Source organism: Scylla paramamosain, chromosome 23 (assembly GCF_035594125.1).
Source record: "Scylla paramamosain isolate STU-SP2022 chromosome 23, ASM3559412v1, whole genome shotgun sequence".
Classification (NCBI taxonomy): Eukaryota; Metazoa; Arthropoda; class Malacostraca; order Decapoda; family Portunidae; genus Scylla; species Scylla paramamosain.
The window spans coordinates 16,755,755-16,773,721 of NC_087173.1; the positions used below are offsets into that span (position 1 = coordinate 16,755,755).

General features: G+C 43.5%; 2 protein-coding genes across 2 annotated transcripts in view; one reads left to right on the forward strand and one right to left on the reverse strand.

Annotated features, from left to right (window-relative positions):
- LOC135112293 (transcriptional adapter 1-like) overlaps positions 1–17,967 on the forward strand; it is a 99,225-nt gene that overhangs the window by 66,241 nt on the left and 15,017 nt on the right. The window lies entirely within an intron of this gene.
- LOC135111945 (mucin-3B-like) lies at positions 10,260–14,059 on the reverse strand. Its single transcript, XM_064025624.1, has 3 exons — positions 14,005–14,059; positions 12,090–12,278; positions 10,260–11,881 (listed from the first exon to the last, which is right to left on the reverse strand). Exons 1-3 carry the CDS (start codon positions 14,057–14,059, stop codon positions 10,260–10,262), a joined length of 1,866 nt encoding a protein of 621 aa, XP_063881694.1.

Here is a 17,967-nt window from a genome sequence, read left to right on the forward strand (position 1 = left end):
GTTCGTAATTTTTCTTATCCTTTCCTGTCTTTGTTTTTCTTTTTTTTCTCGTTATCTGATTGTCTTTCCCAATTTTATTCTTTCATTCATTTTCTGCCACACTTTCTTGTTTATTTTTCCTTCTCTTTATTTCCTTTCATCAACCTAATTTTGACTTTTTTTCACCTTTCAGTTTTTTTTTCTTTTTATGTATCTAATTTCTCGTGTTTCTTTCTTTTTTTTTCCTTATTTTAGTTTATTCTTCTTAGATCTCCTTTCCATTTTTTTCATTTTTTCTCTAGTCCTGTACTCTCTCTCTCTCTCTCTCTCTCTCTCTCTCTCTCTCTCTCTCTCTCTCTCTCTCTCTCTCTCTCTCTCTCTCTCTCTCTCTCTCTCTCTCTCTCTCTCTCTCTCTCTCTCTCTCTCTCTCTCTCTCTCTCTTGTTTATTTATTTTTTTCCTTCATATACTAGTAGTTGTTTTTTTTTCTTTAATATGGAAAGTTTCTTCATATTTCTTTCCTCGTTCCGTTTATCACCTTGTCTTTTATATCGTTTGTTATCTTTTTGCCTTCCGTTTATTTTCTTTGTTTTCTTTCATATTTTTAACTTCTTCCTCTGTTCCGTTTTACTTTCATTCCTGTTTTACTCCCCGTTCAGTTTATCTTCTGGTTTGTTTTCTTTTTCTTTTTTTCCTTTTCTTTTTTTTTCAGTATATCTTTTGTATTTTTGTTATTATGTTTGTTTTCCTTCACATTCTTTACCTTCTTTCTTTTTCTTTATTTTTCAGTTTCATTCCTGTTTTATTTCCTGTTCAGTTTATCTTGTTTTCTCTCTCTCTCTCTCTCTCTCTCTCTCTCTCTCTCTCTCTCTCTCTCTCTCTCTCTCTCTCTCTCTCTCTCTCTCTCTCTCTCTCTCTTATTTTTCGTGTTATCATTTTTAGACTCTTCGTTTTTTTTTTTTTTTGTCTGTTTGTCCTGTTTCACATCTTCCTTTCTTTTTAATATTCACTTTCATTCTTCTTTCATTTTGTTTTTGTTTTCTTCTTGTTTTTCATGTGTTATACTTTTTTTTTTTTTTGCCCTCGCTTTATTTTTTTATTCTCTTTGTCCTGCTTCACATCCTTACCTTCTTCCTCTATTTCATTTTCACTATCTTACATTCTCTAATCTTTTTTTTTTTCCCCTTTAATGTGCATATCCCTTTTTTCTGTTTTCTTTTCAATATTCTCTAGCACTCATTTACATTGCTCCCTCCCTCCTTCCTTCCTTCATTTCCTCTTCCTTTTTTTTATTATTATTATTCTTTCATGGTCTGATAATTTCTGTTTTTATTTTCACATTTTTTCTCTTTTTTTGTATCAGCGAGAGCGAGCAAGGGCAGAGGAAGTAATAAAAGAAAGAAAGAAAGAAAGAAAGAAAAAAGGAATGAAAGAAAGAAACTTAAAACTAAATAAACAGATAAATAAATAAATAGATAAAAATACAAGCCTATTCACAAAGACACTCTGTAAAAGAAACAAGAGAAGAAAAATCAAGAGAGGTGACCAGTTAAGTTTCCGAAGTCAGTCAGTCTCTCTCTCTCTCTCTCTCTCTCTCTCTCTCTCTCTCTCTCTCTCTCTCTCTCTCTCTCTCTCTCTCTCTTAAAACCACCAAAAACAATTATTTCACTCAGTATCTCTCTATTTCCTTATCGCAGTACGAGGGAAGATGTTCAGTAAGGAGGATCTGTCTGGATAGCAAGGGTCGCTTTCTCAAACTTCACAGCGTCCTGTCTCGACTCGCTATGAAAGGCCGTAGTGGAGGGTGTTGCAGGTTTTCAGTAGTGCTTTCATGATTCTAGGGAAGTTTGAGAAGTATTATGTGTTAGGGGTAAGGAAAATGTCAGTGGAAATCCGTAAAGTCATCATCTCTGTGGCCTTTGGTGACAGTCGTGGCGAGAGAGAGATATGTGGATATTCTTGAACTCATCCGTCCCTCATCAACTATTTTTCAAAGGCCACAGATAATATTTTACAGCTTTTCTTGGATGTTTTCACTACTTTTAATGCAGAATACTTGTTGAACTCTCCTTACAATCATGCAAGCACTAGATTAGACAGCTTTGTGGATGAGATGATACGTGGAAGTAGCTAGATATGTTTCGCAGAGGGATTGCCACGTGTAGGCCTGATGACTTCTTGCAGCTTAACTTATTTTCTCGTATTCTTATGGTCTTACGTTCTTACTGCAAACCTCCACCAGCTTCCACATTAACCACATTTTCATGGGTGATGTTTACACTTACGGCGTAGTGTAGTAACTACGTATATTGTTAAACTATTACTAGAAACCTGCTGCTTGTTGTTGTTGTTGTTGTTGTTGTTGTTGTTGTTGTTGTTGTTGTTGTTGTTGTTGTTATTGTTCTTCTTCTTCTTCTTCTTCATCTCATTATCATTAGTTATTATTATTATTATTATTATTATTATTATTATTATTATTATTATTATTATTATTATTATTATTATTATTTTCCTTCTTCTTCTTCGTCGTCTTCTTCTTCAGTGTAATGTTCGTTTTCATTTTTGTAATTGTGATGAGTACGAGTCTCTCTCTCTCTCTCTCTCTCTCTCTCTCTCTCTCTCTCTCTCTCTCTCTCTCTCTCTCTCTCTCTCTACCTTGTTTGCATATTTAGACCTTTATCAATTCATTCTTTCACTTTCACAGTAAGAATAAAAATAAAAGCTCCTCCATTTATCCTTTCATAACACACACACACACACACACACACACACACACACACACACACACACACACACACACCTAATAAATAGCGATTCGGTACAAAACTCACCCATGACTGTATCCGTATCACTTAATTCACACACACACACGCACACACGCGCACACACACACGCCGAGTCCTCCCAGACCCTTGCCATTATCTTGTTTACATTGGATAATCGCATTAGGGCGCGCGGGGCATCATTAGAAGGGCCTGGGAAAGGAGGAGGAGGAGTGGGGAGGAGTGGGGAGGACACGCGTCACAGGCGGGGCACTTCTGAGGGGAGGAAGGAAGGGAGACTGCACTAAACTGGATAGACTTAACTGAGACAATGAAACTTCGAATCCTAACCAGTAAATAAAGAGATAGATGGGAGAAATAGTGTTGTTTAGTGCTTTGTAATAATTTTGTCTCTCGTTTTCTTGTTTTGAATCGTAAACAAATAGAGGTGGAGGATAAATATTTGGTTTGCTGTAATCCTCTCTTTTTTTTTCTTTCTTTTTTTTTGTTTTGAGTTCAGAACAATAGGTAAAGACATGAATGTAATCAGTAGTTTTGTAATGCTCTCTATTTTTTTTTTTTTTTTTTGGATTGGTAAACAATAAACAAAGAGGTAGAGAAGAAATAGTGATCGTAATGTTCTGTAATATATTTTTTTTATCAAATCCTAAACATTAAATAAAGAGGTGAATGGGAAAGAAAAGGCCTTCTGTAGTATTTTTTTTTTTGTATTTTTTTGTTCTGTTTCGAGTTCTAAACCAAAAATAAAGAAGTGAAGAAGTAATAATTTGTAGTGCTCTTTTTTCATTTCTTTTTCTTTCATTTTGTTTCTAATTCTAAAAAAAAAAAAAAAATGAAGGGGAGAGAAATGACGTTCTGTAATATCTTTCTTTTTCTTTATCTTTTTTTCTTTTTTTCCCAGGAGTCAGTCCCAAACAACAAACAAAGAGGTGAAACAGGAAGAAATTGTTGCCGTGTAATGCCCTAATATTTTTTTCTCTCCTTTTCGTAAACCGGGGTTATCAGAGAATCCTGGGAACCATTACGGCGCACCTTGAAGAAGATGACGCCATGAATATGTAATCCAGACCGAGCGACAGTTTCCAGTTTCAAAAGAGATCTCGTGAGCTGCGAATAAACAGAGGCTGCATCCCGGAGCCTCAACAAAACTCCTGCCATCAAGTACCGTCATGAATTACTAAGACGAACACTGCCTCACTACCTCTCCCTCCGCCTTTCGCTCACCCCGCCTCCTCTCCTCCCGCCCCCAGTCTTCCCGCCCGTACGCAGCGCCGCGGGAAGCCGACGACGCGATGTGAGAAAGGTTGCCTCTCCTGGCCACGCCCCCGCCCGCCTCCGTATTAGCTCCATTCAAACGGAATTACTCGCAAACAATGATGCTGTTACGGACGATGTTAGATGTTTGTCTATTAAATATTGCGGAGGGAAGGCATCTGCTCCTCGTGTCAATGGAGGCGGGCACTCCTGTAATTGAGATATGAATGTTTTATCCCACCCATGCCCCGCAGCAGCCGCCCCGCCCCACCAGCCCGCCCCGCCAGCCAGCCAGCCAGCCCTCCCCGCCCCGCCACGTGCGCCGCGCCCCACTCACCTATTGATAACCATAGAGGAAGCAATATCTATTTTTTCTTTGGTGCGCACTGCTACCGCTCACCAATTTAGACACTTTTATTAATAGCCACCTCTCTCTCTCTCTCTCTCTCTCTCTCTCTCTCTCTCTCTCTCTCTCTCTCTCTCTCTCTCTCTCTCTCTCTCTCTCTCTCTCTCTCTCTCTCTCGTCATGTTTCTTTTCTTTTAATTTGTTTTGCTTTCTTAATTTCTTTCTTTCCCTATTCAATTGTATTACATTCTCTCTCTCTCTCTCTCTCTCTCTCTCTCTCTCTCTCTCTCTCTCTCTCTCTCTCTCTCTCTCTCTCTCTCTCTCTCTCTCTCTCTCGCTTGTCTGTCTGTCTGTCTTTCCATCTATCTGGCTGTCTGTCTGTCTGTCTGTCCCTCTTAGTCTTTCTGTCTCTGTCTGTCTGTCTGTCTGTCTGTCTGTCTGTCTGTCTGTCTGTCTGTCCCTCTGTCTTTCTGTCTGTCTGTCTGTCTGTCTGTCTGTCTGTCTGTCTGTCTGTCCTGTCTGTCTGTCCCTCTTAGTCTTTCTGTCTCTGTCTGTCTGTCTGTCTGTCTGTCTGTCTGTCTGTCTGTCCCTCTTAGTCTTTCTGTCTCTGTCTGTCTGTCTGTCTGTCTGTCTGTCTGTCTGTCTGTCTGTCTGTCCCTCTTAGTCTTTCTGTCTCTGTCTGTCTGTCTGTCCCTCTTTGTCTTTCTGTCTGTTTGTCTGTCTGTCTGTCTGTCTGTCCCTCTTTGTCTTTCTGTCTGTTTGTCTGTCTGTCTGTCTGTCTGTCTGTCCCTCTTAGTCTTTCTGTCTCTGTCTGTCTGTCTGTCTGTCTGTCTGTCTGTCTGTCTGTCCCTCTTAGTCTTTCTGTCTCTGTCTGTCTGTCTGTCCCTCTTTGTCTTTCTGTCTGTTTGTCTGTCTGTCTGTCTGTCTGTCCCTCTTTGTCTTTCTGTCTGTTTGTCTGTCTGTCTGTCTGTCTGTCTGTCTGTCTGTCTGTCTGTCTGTCTGTCTGTCTATCACTCTTTGTATTTCTGTCTGTCTGTCTGTCTGCCCCTCCTTGTCTTTATGTCTGTTTGTCTGTTTGTCTGTCTGTTTTGTCTTTGTCTGTCTGTCTGTCTGTCTGTCTGTCTGCCTGACTACCTGCCTGCCTGCCTGTCTGTCTGTCTCTATGTCTGTTTGTCTGTTTGTCTGTCTGTTTATCTGTCTGTCTGTCTGTCTGTTTATCTGTCTACCTGTTTGTCTGTCAGTCTAGTTTTCTGTTTTTCTGTCTTTCTGTATGTCTGCCTGTCTGTCTATCTGTCTGTTTATCTTTCTCTCTAACTTTCTGGCTGTCTTCCTGTCTGTCTGTTTGTTTAGTTGTCTGTCCGTCTATCTGGCTGTCTAGTTTTTTATCTGTCTGTCTTTGTCTGTCTGTCTGTCTGTCTGTCCGTCTGTCTGTCTATCAAACTATATTATCTGTTTATCTGTCCATCTGTCCGCCTTTCTGTCTGTCCGTCTAGCACTACCATGAAATTAAACTAATACCATGTAACCTGTTAATGAGAGGAAGTGCTAGGAGGGAGTGTGAAGATTCCGAAAGCCGAAATTTAAGCCTCCCCCAGACTGCAACTCCAACTCCCATGTAGAAAACGGGAACTGGTTATCGGAGAGAGGTCATGATTTCTTTCATTCTTCGGGTTTTTTTTGGCAGTAGGTGACCTGTTGTATGGGGAAGGGTGGTGGGGGGAAGCAGTTGGTGAATATGTATGTGTGTGTGTGTGTGTGGGTAAGTGGGTAAGTGGGTGGGTGGATATTGTGTGTGTTGGAGCGAGAGGGTGAAATGAGGAATGATCAGTCACTTCATTTCTTTATTTCCTTACTTTCTTACTTCTTACATTACTTAACTCACAATCTCTTTACTTATCTATTACTTACTCGTTACTTATTTACTTATTCATCTATTTATCAACTTACTTTTCACTTATCTACGTACTACTACTATTCATTCTTCTTTTTAACTTTCTCATTACTCAGCTATTCACTCATTCTCTCACGGCGCGCATCATGTAATGCCTCAGTAACTCGATGGCAAAAAATTGTGATGCTTTGTATTAGATCACGAAAATAAAAGTCATCCGTTGCATTAGATAGTGACGGATTAAGCGTGGGGAGTTGAAAGCACCTGTAATGACGCTTGAATTATCACCACTGTCATTTTATTTGTTATTCTCATCATTTTCGTCATCTTCTTTTTGTTATTCATCATCTTCATCATCAACGTCATCATTATCATCATTATCATTGTCATCATCATCTTCTTTCTTATCGTCATCATTTTCATTATCATCCTCATCATTATTGTCATATTATCATCGTTATTGTCGTTCATCATTGTTATTATTATTATTACCATCATTGTCATCATCGTTTCCTTAGCTGTTGTCACCATCTTTATGATCATCATTATCCTTATTGTCGCCATTATCATTATTATCGTTATCATCATCATCTTTATTATTGTGACCATTATCATCGTCATCATTATTCTCATTATCATCATTATCGTCATTCCCATCATCATCATCGTTATCATCATCATCATTATCATCACCGTTATTATCATCATCACTGTTCTCGTTATTGTCGTATCACCATCATCATCACCATCATCATTGTCATGGCAAAAAAAAAAAGTGTCCTCTACATACCTTTCACTGAAAAATAAACAAATAAATAGATAAATAAATAAATAAATAAGAAGAAAGTAAGGAAATTAAATAAACACGTCTTGCCAACATGAGGTTCTCCAAACTACAGCACTGCAACACTACAGCATTGCAACGCTGCAACACTATAGCATTTACCCGCAACTCTGCGTACGACACTCCAACAATTTCCTCTCTCCCGATGCATTCTTTGGCGGAGTAACACGCAGGCGAGGCGGAGGGAGCAGCGGCGTGCGTCCCTCAGCCCTGGGCCAGTATTCTGAAACGCTTTGCTCTCTCATCATGACTATTTTCAAAGGCCACAGAGATGATTAGTCGAGTTTTCAAGGGTGTTTTCCAAGCTATGATGTAGAATTCTTGCTAATCTATCCCTGGAATCGTAAAAACACCCTCGACAACTCTTATTACTTCCACTAGAGTCTGTTCAAAGTAGCGTAGCAGAGGTGAGGCTGCGAAGTGCTTCAGAATAGTCACTGGGGTTCATAAAATGCTGCCCGTTTACTCACACTCAGTTTGAACCCCACCCTCACACCCTCACGCCCACAATTTCATACTTACTGTACGTCTAACCTTACTCTTACGCCCACCTAACCCTCACACCTGCCATCTCAAACCTTCCTCGCATCTTTCTCTAGCCAACTCATGTTCTTCACACCCTGCCACCGCTCACTATCGCACTCCCCTGCACGAATAGCTACGTTTCCCTCCCTTGTCTTCACCTCACCACGCCTTCATTCTCTGCCTCTGGTCGGTTCAGTAAAATTCGTTATGTTTTCGTCATCGTTCTGGTAGTAATGGTGACGGTGATGGTGATGGTAATGAAATCAGACACCCATTTTGTAATTAGCGGGAATGATAGGATGTGTGTTTTGGGCCTATCATCCCCCATTTCTTTCCTCACCATCCAGTTTGCTGCTCCATAACAACCCATCACTCAACACTCCTTCAATACACTTCCTTACCCGTCTTTTCCCTCCGCCTCCTACCTCTGCTCTTCTCTTCCTCACAAACCTGGCAGACCTCAATTCACCCTCATTTTAGCGGGTAATGTCTCCTCGTCGGCATCCGGGCCTGGTTTGATCGGGCCTCGGTTAGCGGGCTGGCGGCGGCATGATATCAGACCAATATCAAATCTATTAGGCATCATCTGGGTACACTTTGATCTGCCAAGCGGGGCGGGAAGCCAGGGGTCGCCAGCCAATAGTTTCCGAGGGTTTTTTGCTCTTTCAGTCTTGTTCCTCGTATTGAGCCGCGCTACGAAGCGTCTGCCGGCTCGCTTGGCCATCATAATTTTGTTGTCAGATGAGGCACTAGCTCCTGTGAATATAGATTTCGAGCGATTGATTAGAAAACAATAATTTTCGTGTTTCCAGCGAGTCCAGGCTTTTCATAAGTTTGTAGTTCGTGTAAGTCGTTTACGTTCGCCTAGTTTGTGGTGCTGGTGTGGCTGTGAGGGGTGCGTGTGTGGTGGTGTGGTGCTGGGTGGGGCGCGTGGTGGCGTGTGATGGTGCAGCAGCGGCGTGGCGTGTGCTGCAGTGCGTAGCGGCGAGGGGCGGGCTGAGTGAAGCGTTGGGCGCGGGTATCGCTCGCCGCTAGTGACGACATTAATGGTATTGCTGTCATATGTAAATCGCATTTGTCGCGAGCCAACCTGCCCCTCGCCACCCCGCCGCCACCTGCACTACCACCACCACCACCACCACCACCTTCACCACTGCCACCACTACTACTGCTACCACTGCCATTACCCCTACCACCACTACCACCACCACTCTGACGCTATCACAACTTCTTCCACTGTCGTCGTCACCACTACCACCACCACCGCAGCTACCACTGACGTTACTACCACTATTATCGCTATCGCCATCACTACTACCACTACTACCACCGCTACCACTCTGACGTAACCACCATCACTACCACCACCACTACCATCACCACCTTACCACTCTGACGCTACCACCACCGCCACTACCACCACTATCATCACCATCATCGTTTTATTTGTCTAACCACCAGTGTCCTACGCAATTCTCTCTCTCTCTCTCTCTCTCTCTCTCTCTCTCTCTCTCTCTCTCTCTCTCTCTCTCTCTCTCTCTCTCTCTCTCTCTCTCATTTGCGTTTCTTAATCACACAGCATCGAGTCATGTGTCTTGTATCACTTCGAGCACCCTTTCCTTCTGTCTCTTGTCCTCTGTTCTTCCTTCTCCCTTTCTAGTCCTTCTCTTCCTTTTACTCCTGCTCCTCCTCGTCCTCCTGATCGTTTTCCTATTATCTCTCTCTCTCTCTCTCTCTCTCTCTCTCTCTCTCTCTCTCTCTCTCTCTCTCTCTCTCTCTCTCTCTCTCTCTCTCTCTCTCTCTCTCATCCTTTCCCTTCCCTTCCCTTCCCTTCCCTCCTCCTTTCCCTCCTCCCTTCCTCCTCCTCCTCCTCCTCCTCTTCCCCTCGGCTTCGTCCCTCACCCAAGTTTAATAATCGGGGTGTTTACATTGTGTCAATCCCCGCGACTACATATTGAAAATTTGTTTAAAATGGTTTTCAAACGCTTCTATGTTTGCCTTCGGAATTAGATTTTGCAGGCAGTTAATAGTGAACCACAAGAAGAATTATTTGATAACGGATGGCAAGTTATTTCAACGGCAAATATTGACACTCTCCAGCCTCGCTTTGGTGGGTTTTCATCTTGCTTCGAACGCGTCCACAACTCAGCGTCCCACGGCAGCCCAGCGCGACCACTCCACCAGCAGGAAGGCCCGCCCCGCGCCCTCACCGTCCGCCCATCGTAATGCAGTCACACACCACGCTTGTTCCCTATCGAGTTGATCATCTTGAAAATTTAATTAGCGTAGCAAAAGTGTGTCTGGTAACGAGGTGAAGGCGGGCGGTGCGAGGAGTGCGGCGCCAATATTGCAGTCCTCCCCTGCGGCCGCCACTCGTCCGCCCCTCACTGCTCAGTCAACACCATTTCTAATTATCATTTGTTTAATTAACTGCCTAATTATCCGATCACTTTTGGTCCCTTTCTTAGCCCGCAATTCTCCGCGTGTGGGCTGCCAGGAACGGTGCAGGTGACGGACTGCCAGGGGAGGCGGTGTGACGCGGCGCTGGGATGTGACACGCTGGGGAGGAGTGTGACGCGAAGAGAAATACAGGACATTGACTCCATAACTACGAAAGGAACATGGGCAGTGTGACGCTTCAGAGGGATGTGAGGAGTGTGACGCTGTGTGGGGAGGAATGTGGAGAGTGTGACGCTGTGTGGAGAAGAATGTGGAGAGTATGACGCTGTGTGGGGAGGAATGTGGAGAGTGTGACGCTGTGTGGGGAGAAATGTGGAGAGTGTGACGCTGTGTTTGGGGAGGAATGTGGAGAGTGTGACGCTGTGTGGGGAGGAATGTAGGGAGTGTGACGCTGTGTGGGGAGGAATGTGGAGAGTGTGACGCTGTGTGGGGAGGAATGTGGAGAGTGTGACGCTGTGTGGGGAGGAATGTGGGGTGTGACGCTGTGTGGGGAGGAATGTGGGGAGTGTGACGCTGTGTGGGGAGGAATGTGAAGAGTGTGATGCTGTTTGGGGAGGAATGTGGGGAGTGTGACGCTGTGTAGGGAGAAATGTGGAGTGTAACGCTGTGTGGGGAGGAATGTGGGGAGTGTGACGCTGTGTAGGGAGGAATGTAGGGAGTGTGACGCTGTGGGAGGAGTGTGACGATGTGGGGGAGTGTGACGCTGTGACGCTTCGTGGAGAGTGTGACGCTGTGTGGGAAGTGTGACGATGTGTGGGAAGTGTGACGATGCGTGGAGGGTGTGACGCTGTGTGGAGAGGAATGTGGGAGTGTGACGCTGTTTGGGCAGAAATGTGGAGAGTGTGACGTTGTGTGGTGAGAAATGGAAGAATGTGATGCTGTGTGGGGAGTGTGACGCTGTGTTTGGGGAGAATGTGGAGAGTGTGACGTGTGGGGAGCGTGACTCTATGTGGGGAGGAATGTGGAGAGTGTGACGCTGTGTAGGAAGGAATGTGGAGAGTGTGGCGCTGTGTGGGGAAGAATGTGGAGAGTGTAACGCTGTGTGGGGAGGAATGTAGGGAGTGTGACGCTGTGTGAGGAGTGTGACGATGTAGGGGAGTGTAACGCTTCGTGGAGAGTGTGACCCTGTGTGGGAAGTGTGACGATGTGTGGGGAGTGTGACGGTGCGTGGAGGGTGTGACGCTGTGTGGAGAGGAATGTGGGGAGTGTGACGCTGTGTGAAGAGGAATGTGGGGAGTGTGACGCTGTGTGAAGAGGAATGTGGGGAATGTGACGCTGTGTTGAAGAATGTAGAGAGTGTGACGCTGTGTGGGGAGGAATGTGGAGAGTGTGACGCTGTGTGGGGAGGAATGTGGAGAGTGTGACACTGTGTGGGGAGAAATGTAGGGAGTGTGACGCTGTGTGGGGAGGAATGTAGGGAGTGTGACGCTGTGTGGGGAGGAATGTGGAGAGTGTGACGCTGTGTGGGGAGGAATGTGGAGAGTGTGACGCTGTGTGGGGAGGAATGTGGAGAGTGTGACGCTGTGTGGGGAGGAATGTGGAGACTGTGACGCTGTGTGGGAAGGAATGTGGAGAGTGTGACGCTGTGTGGGGAGGAATGTGGAGAGTGTGACGCTGTGTGGGGAGGAATGTGGAGAGTGTGACGCTGTGTGGGGAGGAATGTGGAGACTGTGACGCTGTGTGGGAAGGAATGTGGAGAGTGTGACGCTGTGTGGGGAGGAATGTGGAGAGTGTGACGCTGTGTGCGGAGGAATGTAGGGAGTGTGACGCTGTGTGGGGAGGAATGTGGAGAGTGTGACGCTGTGTGGGGAGGAATGTGGAGAGTGTGACACTGTGTGGGGAGAAATGTAGGGAGTGTGACGCTGTGTGGGGAGGAATGTAGGGAGTGTGACGCTGTGTGGGGAGGAATGTGAGGAGTGTGACGCTGTGTGGGGAGTATAACATGTGGTTTGTATTCAGTCAGCAAACACTTGTAACACACTGCCTGGTTTCGTTCATGTAGCATTACTAATCTTCCGTCTTGTAACACACTGCTTGGCTTTGCTTCGCGTGGTGACCGGAAGCACAGACCCCAACACAATCTCGGGACGATAGTGGTTGTGGTCTGAGTGTCTTGGGTTGGGTTTGTCTTCTCGTGGCTTCAGTCCCTTGGCTGGCCTCGGTCTCACATGGCCAGTCTCGAGAAGGGGACGGTCTGCTTTGCGTGACAAATGACAGGAGCCGTGCAGACTCAAGTATATCTAATTTTCCTCTAGTAGCATATGTTATTTATTGTTATTTCTATAGTCTGCAAGTTGTCTGAATATAAGAAACATAAGGACATAAAAGGGAAGCTGCAGGAAGTCATCAGGCCTACACGTGGCGGTTCCTGTATGAAACAAATTTACTTATTTCCACCTATCATCCCAATCCATAAATTCGTCTAATCTTCTTTTAAAGCCCCCTAATGACTGCACTAACAATCTGGTTACTGAGTCTGGTCCATTCATTTACCACTCTATTTGAGAACCGATTCCTTCCTATCAGTTTCTTCAACCTAAATTGTCCGCGGGCAACATTATTCCTTAAACCAGTGGTTTAAGGAATAATGTATTTCAGTTACTTAATTGAATTATTCTTCTTTAACCACAAATTACTTTTGTTATGTATGTTCATCTTCCCCCCACCTCCCTCCTCCTGGGCCCCACGTCATGGTGTCTCTGACTGCTGTACACAAGCTGTACACATTATTTATTTTTTTTCCAAAATAAAGTGTATATATCATAGTACATTTTCTTTCTCTATACTTTACTCTGGGTCGCGAAGGAATGAAATGTTCCAAATAGGGTCGCTCATGAAAAAGTTTGAGAACCACTGCCTTAAACCAAGACCTGAGAGTCTCGCTGTGGTAGCATCTAAATAATCCCTCCCGAAGTGTTTGGTTTCAAGATCGTAATATTCATTTTTTTTTTTTTTTTTTGTTATCAGTGCGCTGTTAAACAAGTGAGTGTTTTATGACGTTTCAGGTGTTAGGAAGTGTGTGAACATTCATGATAACATCCTCACCTTTCCTGAGAACGTGCAGTCAGCTAGATGAAGACTGACACTCGTCTCCATGCCTTCAGGTGTTCCTGTTGGCGGATGAGATTTAGAATAGAAGAGCCTCCCTCGTGTATGGATAAGAACGGGATTTGGGCTTACGGGGAAGAATGTAAATCACAAAATGGGAATTTGTGATGTTATTGCCATCTAGAAAAATATTGCATCCCTTTTTTTGTTATTGTGAAATGTTGTCCTGGTGTATTTCATTATAAGGATTTACTTGATACGTCAGCTGTCTTCTCTCTGCGTCACCTGACAGAAGCCACGTCACGGGCCTCCTTGACCCAATAAATGTATTTTGAGAGCCGCGCTGTTTGACCCAGGAAGCCTCATCCCTGCCACCTGCTGGTCGGACACTGCTTCACCGCGTCCCTCCGTCTTGTAGCTGTCTTGGTGGAAATAGTTCCCTCCATCAGGTGCCGTCCCTCCTTGGAGAATGCCACCCCATTTGTTTGTTTTTTTATTCATCAAGGCCTGTAAGCACCTTCCCCTGAACTGTCAATCAGGTGAAAGTGTAACAAGGATTCTTTATCTTGAATGCGGGAAACATTCATGTAAGCACTACTTACCTCTGTGGTCTCTGGAACTTCTTTTTTTTTTTTTTTTGAGTCATAAGCCTTTCAAAATAGGGGACTGGATGTTCAAAACGGCCATGACACTCATGAAACACAAGATTCCAGCAGCCTTGTCATGATGTCACAATCATGATCTGAGCGTCATAAGTTAAGATTGCCTGAGGGCAGGCAGTCTTAACACAGCACGAACTGGAATGAATTACATGTACTTTTCAAAAATCGACATGCTGCATTAGAAACGACTGCCTTTCACGATGTTCTATTTACGCCTGAAAACGAGCAGAAGAGTTGTAGACTTTATTGAACCAGCAACATCTACCATGTAGCCGCACCGTTCACTGGCATTCAGCTAATAATGCCGAGTGTTGAACGTTCCTTGACACATCACAACAAGATCCCTGGCCATACAAAATGTGCTGTTGGAGCGCCCTGGGCCGCGGCGCGTCCCTCGCATCGCAGTGCAGGCATTGACCTCTCCTCTCAATTTTTCGTCTCGTTATTAAACAAAAGAAGCACATTGGTTTATGCTACACTGGCATCTTTATGAAGTTTACGTTTGTGCAAACAAAAAAAGATATATATTGTTGAAATGCCTCATTGGGACAGATCATCAGTGTACTTCAAAACTGCAGGAAAAAAATTTTACTGTGCTTATTTAATCCATTATTTGACAAGACAAGGATATTTCCTTTGCTTTACCAGTGACAGCAGGTGACAGGCGCAATGTGCCACGAGCAGCAGCCAGCCAGTGCCTGGGGGTCTCCAGAACAGTTGCGAGCAGTACGGCCACACATTATTACACACTGCCTCCTCCCGCCACTGACTGGAGCCTTCACTTCAAAACTCTGAGTTGTTTTGTTGCAGGGAAGGTTTTTATTTATTTGTCTGTTTATTTACTAAATTTCAAACTGCATGTGGCCAGATCTTAAGTGCCACAGCGCTGTTCATTGTTGGCCTGAGTGTCCACCACACCAGATTATTATCATTTTTTTTTTTTTTATGAGTGGGCTCCGTGGTAAGATGTGAAAATAGTACAAATTCTTGATACCTCCCAATTATTATTTTTTTTTTATGTAAGAGGGAAACAAAAGGAAGGAAAAAAAAAAGTCCACTGATTTTTTAATAGCATGGCCCCCGAGAAGACACCTCTTGACTCCAGTGGCAGCTCCATGCAACGACAGTCAATCCCAAACCTGAAATACAACTTAGCGGACATGTAGGTGTTTTGAAGAGATTTGTCTGTTTGGAAATGAAGGTGCGAACAGATTTACGACCATATTCTGAAATTTTCTGTGCTGCATCTCATCTACATTCAAAAAGGTTCTGATTGAAGTTAAGTTGCACTGGTTTTTAAGGATTTTTATATGGTTCTAGTAACAGATTAACAAGAATTCTATGCAGTTAACAGAGGAAACATTCTTGAGAACTTGGATCATCTCTGTGACCTTCGAAAATAGTCGAAATGAGAAAACAAAGCCTTTCAGAATAGGGGCTTTAGGTACCACCACCACTGTCACCACTGTCACCTCAAGTTGCTTTTCCATGTGTTTTACTTGTAACTCTCACAAATATTCGCTACATTGCAATATTCTCCTCTGTGTGTATGATTTCATTTTCTCTTAAGTTCTTCACGTGGCCCAGTGTATTCACATCACTACAACACAGGGCCTGCTGCGTGGCTCCCGCCTGAAGTCACAAGGTGCTGTGCTATGGCCAGGTTCTCGCCCTGCCGGGGTTCACCAGGCTCCTCCACAATGAGTGAGGCGTCCTAGTTAATATTTACTGTAACTGCCTGATTGCTGGTAAGTTGTTTTATGCCAGTAAGTATCTCTTTAGATAATTCAACACACACACGCACCTTACTACTGCAGGTAGCTGCGTCATCAAATTTGTTACCTGCACCCTCTCAGCGTCACACATCACAACCCATTAGTTTATCTTATTTTGGCTTACAACTGTAAAAACTGACCATTTATTACATGTTATTTTCATAACATGCACAAGTTTGACAAAGGCACCCGACCTACCAGTGTTGTTACGCGTCACTGTTGCCAATGCACAGGGTATCCCAGCTTGTCCCAAGAACTGTGCTTGGTATCAGGTATCACTGCACACTGACGCGCCCATGTGTTTAAGATTGCTCTTGCCCAAGTAATTGTTTGTAAAACCACCTGACACAGGAAGGTACTTAATGACAAAACCTGAATTTAAAGTCATCACATCTAGTGCCTTGCCTCTCACAAAGACACTTGCTGAGTGAGATGCACTAGGCATGTCAATGCAACTTGGCTGAGAATTATTGCACTTTAGATCATAAAATCACAATATTGTTTAATACAACTTGGTATGAAATACAGCACGTCATGTTCACCAAATCGGGCTTCCTCTAACATGGCGTGGGGCATTATCCACTATTAATATATATTTTACTGATACCATTGCATACTTCATTATTATCACTGACTGGATTTCAAGTATTCCTAAATTCTCACCACCATGTAGTGAATTTGGTGATCAAAGCTGTGGTCACGCCGGAAATTCCCTTGTGACACCATTGCGTCTTGGCCCCGCGCCCCTCACGGATGTGCAGGCAAGCAACACGTGAGCGCCGCGGGCCAGTAACCCCCAGAACTACCAGAAAATTATACAAGAACATTAAATCTAAAAATGTATTGGGTTTTATGGAAATAACTTTATCCTACCAACTAATTTCAAAACAAACTATATATTTCTAAGCAAAAGTATTATTTTTTTATGGAATCTACACAGTGAAGGGATTAGCAACGAGATTAAAAGAACAGAATTTATCTAAACCTAACATAATTTACCCTGATCTAGCCCTTGGGTGGAAATGCTACTGTTATTTCAATATTATCCATTTGTCTGCTTTTAAAATTATTGAGTGTACCTTACAGAACACTCGTTTTCTTTCACGTAAGGTAAAGTCATCCGTGATTATTAACATTGTTAGATTTCACAATGAATATTCAGTGTTTCTCTTTGAAAGATCCTGCTCGATGTTGAAAGATTTTGGAAACTTGTCTTGAAAGTTTTTGTTATGACCGCTGGACTCGATGAGGTAGACTAGCAAGCGAGTGAGAGAGCCAAGGAAGTGTTCCCGCGCTGCCGTCATCTCCCCCGCCTGCATTACTGCCAAACACTTGATGACACAGATGCAGTGTGCCAAAGTTTACATGTAACCATCATATTTGAGTTTTTTCAATGTTCAAATGTCTACATACATTTTACCATTAAAAGAGTATGTTTGGAGAAAGTTACAATTTAACATTACAATCGCGTCTTCTCGCTGGCCTTAATTAACAGTTAGGGCAAGAGACAGATGGTTAAACTTAGATTTAGATTTTTGTATGCACCGTTTCATTACTATAAATACTATGTTCTACATAAACTATGGCCAGGGGAAGACAGGCAGGCCATGCACTCCTCCAATGTTCCATCTTTACACAACAAATGAATCAAACCAAACCACACAAAGTATCAGATGAGCAAGAACGTAGTTAAATAGTGGTCTTGATAACTGCTTTATTAACTGCCGCCTCATTAAACACTATGAACTGATGAGGTATTTTATGTGTTATACGTCAGTGCTCCTCAACCTTTCCCAAGTCCATCCACCCTGCCGAGAGCTTTTGAGAAGTTCATGTACTCTCGCGCCTTGGACATTTAATTACGAAATAATTACATCAGTATCTGACATTTTTCTCTATTCTTAAGACTGAAAATATATTAATAAAAAGTATTAGATCTCTATTTAAAACAGACAACACACAGACCTTAAAAAGTGTAACATGGCTCACGTGGCGGAGGCTAAACAGCCCCCGCCCCCCCCACTGCCCCTTTCCCTTATTCCCTCGTGCACGCACTAGCCCCGCAAGCCTTTATCCCTTCACCCCTTTTTATCTTAATTCCTTCATTCCTTTATTTTTCCTTATATTTCAAACATTCACATTTACATAACGTTGTGATTAAAAACATCAAGAAATTAAGTTATTTTAAGAGCATAAGACAAAAAAAAAAAAGTAGGTCAACAGGTGTCAGTTCTTGTAGTACAAGACATGCACACCTGTGTCCACTCATCCTCCCTATCCAGAAATTTCTATACTCTTCTCAAGTTCTGCATTAACTAGGCACTGCCAATGGGTCACTGCTTGCCACTGGGTCACTGTGCACCGTGCACCAGACACTGGCAGTACGAGGGGTCCTTCAGGG